At 26.5% G+C, this 10,002-nt stretch overlaps 2 protein-coding genes across 2 annotated transcripts in view; both read left to right on the forward strand.

The window, feature by feature from the left end:
- Nucleotides 1-3,090, forward strand: part of Phum_PHUM077960 (uncharacterized protein) — a gene marked incomplete at both ends in the record, with an annotated part of 3,551 nt that extends 461 nt beyond the window's left edge. The window contains 4 exons of the mRNA XM_002423633.1: nt 4-73; nt 184-573; nt 705-974; nt 1,077-3,090. Of these exons, the coding sequence (XP_002423678.1) occupies nt 4-73; nt 184-573; nt 705-974; nt 1,077-3,090 (2,744 nt within the window). The remainder of the gene's footprint in view (nt 1-3; nt 74-183; nt 574-704; nt 975-1,076) is intronic.
- Nucleotides 3,091-5,133: 2,043 nt separating this feature from the next.
- On the forward strand, nt 5,134-8,012 carry Phum_PHUM078070 (ATP-dependent RNA helicase, putative; the record flags this gene model as incomplete). The annotated part of the gene is made up of 8 exons (XM_002423634.1): nt 5,134-5,348; nt 5,569-6,001; nt 6,095-6,279; nt 6,353-6,884; nt 6,977-7,131; nt 7,237-7,408; nt 7,530-7,730; nt 7,818-8,012. The coding sequence occupies 8 exons, from the start codon at nt 5,134-5,136 to the stop codon at nt 8,010-8,012; spliced, it is 2,088 nt and encodes a 695-aa protein (XP_002423679.1).
- Between the last annotated feature and the right edge of the window lie 1,990 nt (nt 8,013-10,002).

The following is a 10,002-nucleotide window of genomic DNA, read 5'->3' on the forward strand; positions in this document are numbered from 1 at the left end:
GAGCTTTCGATGATGCACAAGAAGCTCTGGTACCTTTACTGTCAGATTGGGATTTAGATGCTGCAGTGATAAGGTAAATTTATTCAGTATTATTCAAAAGAAAGTTATTTTTTTATTCTAAATTTGAATATAAATAATTATTAAGTTATATGTCTACCCTTATAATGTTTTTTAAATCATTAGTGCATCTGATCCCTACTTGGTACTTCAAGTTGAAATAAAACCTAATGAAGAAAAAGGAGAAAATTGGTCTTCTGTTGAAACTACTAGTGATGAAATCCCTCAGAAAGATGTTTTTGGTACAATAGAAATACCTAGAAATCAAATTACTGAAACTAAAATTCAAAACCGTTTGCCTGGTTTAATTATGAATAGAATGGAAAAAACATTAAATATATTCCAACGTGCATTTAATTTAGGAGAAGATCAAATTTCTAGTTCTAATGCTCAACAATCTAGACCGCCATTAAGTGATGCCGAATTTAGAAAATATTTAGATTCAATGGGAAAAATAAATCAAATGAAAGAACTTAGATTAGCAATTTACTATGGTGGAGTAGAACCTGGATTAAGGTACAAACAATTACTTTTTTCAATAGTTTTTTTTTTGTATCTTTATTCGAAAAATATTTTAAAATGAATAATTAATTAACATATATTTTAACGATATTTTATGTTTTTTTTTTTTATTTTTGACATTTTAGAAAAGTTGTTTGGAAGCATATCTTAAATGTTTATCCTATTGGTATGTCTGGAAAGGAAAGAATTAATTACATAAAAAATAAATCTCGCGAATATGAAATTTTAAAAGAAACTTGGCGCGAGATGATTCAAGAAGAACAAGTGAATGAAGAATTAGCTTATGTTACAAGTATGGTTCGAAAAGATGTTTTAAGAACTGATAGACATCATAAATTTTATGCCGGAAGTGATGACAACCAAAATATTGCCTCTCTTTTTAACATTTTAACAACGTAAGTTTTTAAAAAAAAAAAAAAAAAATGCCATTTTAGTACTTTTGAATTAAAATTTTCATTTTGTCATTAGATAAAAAATTTAAAAATTAAAAATTTCAGATATGCTTTAAATCATCCATCTGTAAGTTATTGTCAGGGTATGAGTGATCTTGCGTCTCCTTTGTTAGTTACAATGGGCGATGAATCTCATGCTTATATATGCTTTTGTGCTCTTATGTCACGTGTTAAGCCAAATTTCATGTTAGACGGAATTACTATGACACTAAAATTTCAGCATTTGACAGAAGGATTAATCTATTACGATCCTGATTTTTATGCCTATTTAAAATTGCATCAAGCTGAAGATTTGTTATTTTGTTATCGTTGGCTTTTATTGGAAATGAAAAGAGAATTCGCCTTTGATGATGCCTTGCACATGTTAGAAGTACTGTGGAGTTCACTTCCAGCCACACCGCCAGAAAAGGAGCTTCCGCTTTATGATGTTAAATTTACGGCGTATATATCAGGACTCACACCACCGCTTTTTAGTCCTTTATCAAAACCCCAAAGAGAAAATCCTTATACCAAAGTATGTGCGTTGCGAAGACAAAGCTCAGCGTTGTCATTAAATTCAAGGAAAACTTTACCGAATTCTCAGAGACAAAATCAAAGTTTAGATGAAACAATATTTGCCCGTCAAAATCAACTTAGAAGGCAAAGAAAGGTAAAACCATTTTCTAGTTTAGATGATAATTGTGTTCAGTTACTCAACACGATATCGACAAGCACTTCTAGATCAATTTCTCCCATGAATGTTCATTCTGAATCCGATGTGCTTAGTTTAATGAAAAAACGCGTGAGTACTATGAAATTGACCACCAGAAACGGTGGCTTGTCCTCCAGTACTGGAAATTTAGTAGAAACTAGCAATAAAAGAAATTTATCCAAAAGATTAGCGGAAGATAAAAGTTTTAATTCACTCTCCGAGACCGGTCATGATGAAAATGAATCATCAAAAACAAACAAAGTGCAAAAAGGTCGAGTAGTTAAAAATTTAAATGAATTTTTAAATTTTACTACTTACAACAAATCAAGAGTTATTGGCAATCGCCTTAATCAATCTCAATGCAGAAGTATTTCTGAGGGTGCTGTTAATTTAGGACCGGAAATCACTTTGACCAAGTCTAAATTTGACGAGGTCGGATCAGATGCCGTTCAATCTGATATGGAAAATATATCAGAGATTCAAACTTCAACCAGTCCGTCGTACACGTCTTCTACGAGTCCACATACGTTTGAGAATCACGGGAGCGAAGACATGTCTCCTGATGATTTAGATGATTATTATCCTATGACAACTTCCGTGACTAAAGAATTAGCATTAGAACTTCAAAATTTAGATAGGCAAGTATTTGGGAAAAAATTTGATTCAAAAACTCATGTACCCGCGCCAAAAAAAAGTCCGAAAAATGAAGTTAAAACCATGCTCGAGGCTGGCGATCATCAGGGTACCAAACTTGAACCGGAAGTTTTCGTTTGGGAAAATCCTTTAAAATGTGTTCCTACGCCAGATGAGCAAGCAGAATTGGATTATGATGGCAGTTCACCGTCGGTGAGAGCTGCCGAAGGTCATTTAACAAATTCCGAAACGGAAAAACCGTTGGAAAATAAAAGAAACGGTTGGAATAGTTTTGATAAGGTTGAAAGTAATAATCAAAATAAACTTCCAACCACGGGTCAAGAAGCGGCCGAAGTGTCTAGCTTATTAACGAGGGGTGCGAATTCAATAAAGGTTTCGGGCATATTAAACACTTTGAGATCTGGAGCGAACGTGAGTCAGATTCTCCGTTCTCCGAACAGACCTCAATCCACTAACATATTGCCTAAACCCGAAGAATTCGGCGATGGAAATCCATTTTTAATGTTTCTTTGTTTAACGTTATTACGACAACATAGAGATTATATTATTAGAAACGGATTAGATTATAATGAAATGGCGATGCATTTTGATAAGATGGTACGTAAGCATAACGTGACCAAAGTATTAGACGAAGCGAGACAATTGTTCGCATCTTATTTAAAGCAACATTCCCTTCAAGACTTGGACAGTTCAAAACAATTCGTCCGGACTTAATAAAAAAAATTAGATAATGTTATCGTAGGTAAATAATTTGAGTAAGTTAGAGAGGTTTTTCATTTATACATTTTAAACAAATCGCTCAAAAGTTTTTTTTTTTTTTGTAATTATTCCAATCGTTTTGCTTTTGCCCTTTAATATCTGTGAAGCGTAATTTACTTATGTACATACATACATATAAACTTTCATTTTTCTGTTGATCTCTTGATTCTTTTTCTTAAAAGAAAATTTTTTTCTCTCAGATAGTAAAACCAAAAACGAATGAATATTTTTGATTGTACGGTTGGTTCTCTTACTTAAAAATTAACAAAACCGGATGCTCAATTAATTTTAATAATTTGATAATTATTTAAATCCGGATTTAAAAAAAAAAAAAAAAAATCAATTTTATTGATTGGTAATTTATATTTAAAAAAAATTTTGAAAATTTTAATTCTTTAAAAAATTATTCAAACTGTACATAATAATTATTGAACTATAAATTAATTATTACAATTATTGTTATTATTATTATTATTATTAATGAGGTTATTCAATTTATTATTCAAAAATAATTTAAAAATCATTTTTCAAGACGTACATTCTTTTTTGAAGGACTTTAAAAAAAATTTAAATAAGAGTAATTGTATTTATTTTATTCCATTAAAATTTTTATAAATTATTATAAAAAAAGAAGGAAAGTAATTTTACTTGCAATAAAAGGTGTTAAGCGATGTCGTTAATATTTATTTTTTTGATATATTTAAATGTTTAAAACATTTATTTAATATTTTTTTTTCCTTTTTTTTTTTTAAATTGTTGCAGATCAATTAAACAGTATCATTTTAATCAATTTTTTTTTCACTTTTTTTTTTTATTGTTTTCGGATGTGTCTTGACAATAATTTATATTTAGTATTATTATTTAAATAATTTTTGTATTTTTAAAAAATTTATGTAAATCAATAATAAAAACTTGCGGTAAAAAAAAAAAAAAAAAATTCCATCGATAGAGTGAAATTTCATAATTTTTTGTCTAGTCAATTGTGATTATTATTTTTATTTTATTTTATTTTAGAACAATAATTTTGTTATAAGTGATAATTTTCAAATGAAATTTAAAAAAAAAAAAAAAAGTTTTTAAAAAATGTTTTTTTTTTTTAGCATTTATTGTATTTTAAATGAAATTTTATAAAATAATTAATTTTTTTTTTTGCACTGTTCCTAAAATTAATATAATTGCAGCAAATAATTAATTATTATTCACTATGGCAATTTTTTTTATTTAGAATAAATTATATTTATGTTCGTTATTAAATACTTTTTTTTTTTTTATTTAGTCTGACATATTATAATTTTAAATTTTACATATAATTGTGTATATATTTTAAATATAAATATATACAAAAAAAAAATTTTAGGTATTAACTGTAAGATTTTTTGTAACAGTAAAAGTTACATACTATTGTAAATTTAAAAAAAAAAAAAAATCAAAAATTTAGTTATGGAATTGTTTTGTTATTAAAAAAATTTGTAATATAAATGAAATTATAAATATATAAAATAAAGTTCATTTTATAATTGGATAATAAATTATTTTTATCTTATTAAATTAAATTAAATTAATTTTTTTTTTTTTTGTTCACATGGTTCAAATAATTTAAAATTGTAAAATATTTTCTGTATTTTTAATAAAAAAAGTATTAATCGATTTTATAAGCTAAAAATAAAATTAAATATTTTATTTAATTCAAGATTATTATGTGTAGGTAGAAAATGTCAATTGTGTATTTATATTTTTAAAAAATTTATTTATAAAATGTTTAGTAATAATAATAGAAGGTAATAAATTGAAAAGTTTTGTTTTAAAATAAAACAGTGTCGCCAACTTAAAAACGGTAATTTGTGGATATTATTGATAGTAAGTCACGTGATCAGTAGCCATGATGTTTCTGTGTATTTCCTCCATCTGTCAGAAGTAATTTATATTTATTTATCATAAATCTGTAAATGATGTTTAATAACTTTTTATGACATAATGTAACTATAATTATACAAATTAATGGAAATGGATTCTAAGTATATATCGACTGCGTTTGTTAAAAAAACTAATATCAATAATAGGCCGAAGCACATTATATTTAACGGACCGATTCCTCAAAAACTAGCAAAATTAGATGTTAAATGCCAATCACCCTCAGCAAAATCAAGTCCGACTAATTCTAAAAGTATATTAGAGCAAAGGCAGGGTCTTCCAGTTTACAATGCACGACAAAGGTGAATATTTTTTATTTTTATTTTTTATTTTATTTTAAATGTGACTGCTGCATCAACAAGCATGGCGCGCTTATTATTGTTTTGATCGGTGACGTTATTGATAATATTGGAAAATTATTTACTTATTATTACGTCTAATTCGCTTATCAATCAATAATAATATTTTTTTAAAAAATATATTTTATTTTTTATTATCTAAATATTGAATTTTCATTTTTAGGTTAATCAATCTGATAGAAAAACATGAAATATTAATTATTATTGGCGAAACTGGTTGTGGTAAAACAACTCAAATACCTCAGTTTATTTTTGAGGAAAGAATAAATGGGTCTAAAATGATTGGTGTTACCCAGCCTAGAAGAGTAGCTGCCACTACTTTATCTGCCAGAGTAGCAGAAGAAATGAACACAGTTTTAGGAGAAACTGTCGGTTATTCAATTAGATTTGAAGATTTGACTTCTCACAATACGAAAATAAAATTTTTAACCGATGGAATGTTGTTAAGAGAAGCTATTTTAGATGATAAACTGATGCAGTATAATTTTATAATATTAGATGAAGCTCATGAGAGAACAATTCATACTGATGTATTATTTGGTATAATTAAAAAAGCTCATAAAACGAGAAAAGAAAGAGGATTACCTATTTTAAAGGTTTAGTTTTTGTCGATTTCTAAAAAAAAAATTTTACTTTTTTTTTCTCATTATAATGAATCAATAATATTTTCTTTATTTTGTTTACTTCAGGTTATAATTATGTCAGCTACAATGGATGTAGACCATTTTAGTTCATATTTTGGTGATGTTCCTGTTGTATATTTAGAAGGAAGACAATATTCAGTAGAAGTATTACATGCAGTTCAATCCCAAGACGATTATTTATTTAGCTCTTTAGTTACAGTTTTTCAAATTCATCAAGAAGCTCCACCCAAGTAAGTTTACATATTAACCTTAATTTTAATATCCAAATATACAGTCGGTATAATAAATTTTTTTTATTTTTAGTGAAGATATTTTAGTATTTTTAACCGGCCAAGAAGAAATAGAAAGTTTTGCTTTTAAAGTCAAGTCAATAGTTAAGGATTTAGAAAATATGACACCGCCATTGAAAGTGTTGCCATTATATTCCTCTCTTCCTAGCTTACAGTTAGCTGAAGCTTTCAAACCTACACCACATGGTTTAAGAAAAATAGTTATTAGTACAAATATAGCTGAAACATCAGTTACAATACCTGGCATTAAATATGTCATTGATTCAGGAAAAGTAAAGGCTAAAATGTTTAATCCAATCACAGGATTGGATATGCTTCAAGTTCGTACAATATCTCAAGCTCAAGCGTGGCAAAGAAGTGGTCGTGCGGGAAGAGATTCAAGCGGTCATTGCTACAGAATATTTACAAAAGATGAATTTGATAAGTTTGATAAAAATTCTCAACCGGAGATACTAAGGTGTAATTTAGCTAGTGTTTCATTACAATTACTTACTCTAGGAATAAATATTTTAAATTTTGATTTTATGGACAAACCTCCAAAAGAGGTAAATTTCAACTCGACTTTCTTAAATTAAAATTTTAAAAAAATTACATTGATTAATTTTATTTAAAAAAAAAAAAAATTTTTTTTTGACAGTCTTTAAAATCGGCATTGACAGAATTAAAATTGTTAGGAGCAATTGACTGTGTGGAAAAACCTCAATTAACAAAATTAGGAAAACAAATGGCTCAATTTCCCATTGATCCTCGTTATAGTAAAATTCTTTTATCGGCAATTGATTACGGTTGCTTGTAAGTTGGCAAAAATACTCAATTCATTTACAACATTAATATTTATTGTTGCACTTAATTTTATAACAATCAAGATTTTTTTTTTTTTTTGTTGTTTTTATTCAGAGATGAAATCATTACCATTATTGCTTTGTTATCCGGAGAATCTGTTTTAATTCATTCGCTCACGAAAAGGGACGAAGCAAAAGAAGCGCATAAAAAATTTTTATCTTCTTCTGGGGACCACATAACTCTTTTAAACGTTTTTAGAAATTTTAAAAAAATGTCACAGCAAAAGGTAAATATTATTTATTATGTTCATCTTAAAAAATTTCTTTTCTTTTTTTTTTTTTTTTAAAAAATCCATTAAAAAATTTATCAAATAATAATAATAATAAACAACTGTTTATCGTTTTCAGCAATGGTGTCATGAAAATTTTCTACATTTTAGAAATTTAGTTTACGCGTCAAACGTTCGTAAACAATTAGTTGAAATTTGCAAAAGAAACGACATAACGATAACATCGTGTAATTCAAATATTGATCAAATTCGTAAATGTTTGGTGACTGGATTGTTCATGAACGTCGCCGAATTGCAGTTGGATAAAAAATACATGATGGTAAATATTTAAATAATTAATAATTTTCGTCTGCTAACGAGGAAGTTTATCGTTTATCGCGTAACTTTATTTTACGTTTCATGTCAGCTGTCGACGAGACAAATGGTATCAATTCATCCAACATCCGTACTGGGCGGTACTTTGCCACATTGTGTTCTATTTTCAGAAGTCGTACACACAACAAAATGTTACATAAGACAACTTACAGTAATCGATCCGGATTGGTTAACCGAAACGATGCCGGAATATTTTAGACAACACAGATTGACAATCTCTAGGTAGTCAATTTTATATTTCATAGTAAATTTTTTTTTTTTTTTAAATAAAAAACCAATGGAAACCCAATCAATAACGAAAAGAGGGGGGGAAAAAAAAAAAAAAAAAAAAAAAAAAACTTGTTAACATAAAAATGGAAAAAAAAATTTAATATTATTTATTTATAACTACAACAATAATTAATTACATTTGTTAATATTTATATCATATTATTATTTTTTTTTTGTATATATTAGTAGTTTTATATATACAATAATTACGATAATATTTTGAAACAAACAACATTTTATGAATAGGAGTAGCATTTAGTTTTTTCTTTTTTTTATATTTTATTATTAAATTATTTTTTAAGATTACCTAACATTATATATTTATATATTTATTGTAAAAAAAATTTTTGGCCTATTATTGAAATGGTTTACAAAAAAAAACAAGTTTTTTTTTTTTTTCCCCACCCCGAAAAAAGGTATCATAACGTCAAAAGGTATGCACACGTCACACCGAAGTAAAAAAATTAAAAATAAATAATTTTTCGTTACGTAAATACTTCGTTTAATAAAATATTATTAAAATAATTTAATTTTATTATTAAAATACTAACGCGGTTTTCGGTATATTAATTTTTTTTTTTTATTTAATTAACAAAAGCGGGGTAGGGGGGGACGAGAGGTTAATGGGTAGGTAGTATATCGGTGATATTCGGGTTTACTAAACTAACCATATTTATTTATTTATTTTATATATGAGAGGAACGAGGACGTACCGCATCGTGATCGAAGAGGGAGGGGAGGGTAGGGAAAAGGGAAGAAAATAATAATAATAATAATAATAACGTATTTAATAACTAAACGAAATAACTTTTTAAAAAAAAAAAGTAAATTTATAATAATACAATATTTTAAAAAATTAAATTGTTGACTCCTTCATCAGCAAAAAATTTATTATTATTATCATTATTAGGTACAATTATTAAATTATTATTTGATTACAAAAAAAAACTAATTATTGTAATTGATAATTATATTTAAAAAAAAGAAACTTATTCTAAATGATTAAATGAAAAATATAAACGAGTCCATAATACATACGATGTGTATAAAACCGTTTGTCAATTAATGTTTATAAATTATTTTAATAAATTCAAGTACAATTATTATTATTATTTTTATTTTTATTTATGTAAATTCGATGGTTAAACGACAGGTTGCTGTTGTTGTCGTCGTTGTTCGGTCAATAATTTAATTAGATTACGAGTATACAAAAAAAAAATAGATATTCGCATTTAATATGGAATTAATAGAAAAAAAATTATTATTATTATTATTACTTCTGGTAGTTTTAATAATTAAGTGATCGTGTGCTGTGGGAATGGGTTTGTTCAGTGTGTTGGGTCTCTATCTCTTCATTTTCTATCAAATCTTTTTCTTTTTTTGTTATCACTAATAACCCGTTGATAAGAAAAAAGAAAAGAAAATATAATCAATCGGTGGGAGCTTCATCAACCCACATCCAAAATTTTTTAACTACATAATTCCAGGTACAATTCGTCAAACGATTTCCGGTTATCAATTCCCGATAATTTAATAAATTATTTTTAAAGCTAGAGTAATAATTATGTATGAAAAATTTTAATTCTTTTATTAATAATTTAATAATAATTTTCAAATAATTCAAATCGAATGATATTTCTTCGTTCACCAAAAAATTTTTTTGCGATCTTTCTTCCGTTGATTTTACGTCATCACGTTTTTCCTCATCTAAAAAAAAATCGTTTTTCGTTATTAATAAACAATAATAATAATAATAGTCGTGATAAAAAATAAATTTAAAATTCAACCTTTTATAAATGAAAATTTTTAACCCCTTTTCTCTCTCTCTCTCTCTTTTTTCACATTCGCGGCGTATTTATTTGTTGTTTCCGGTTTTGGTATAAAAATAATTTGTTCAATTTATTTTTAAAATAAAAAATTTGAGTTAGAGGGGGGAGAGGTGGGGG

The sequence above is a fragment of the Pediculus humanus genome, genomic scaffold, assembly GCF_000006295.1.
Source record: "Pediculus humanus corporis 1103172107427 genomic scaffold, whole genome shotgun sequence".
Classification (NCBI taxonomy): Eukaryota; Metazoa; Arthropoda; class Insecta; order Psocodea; family Pediculidae; genus Pediculus; species Pediculus humanus.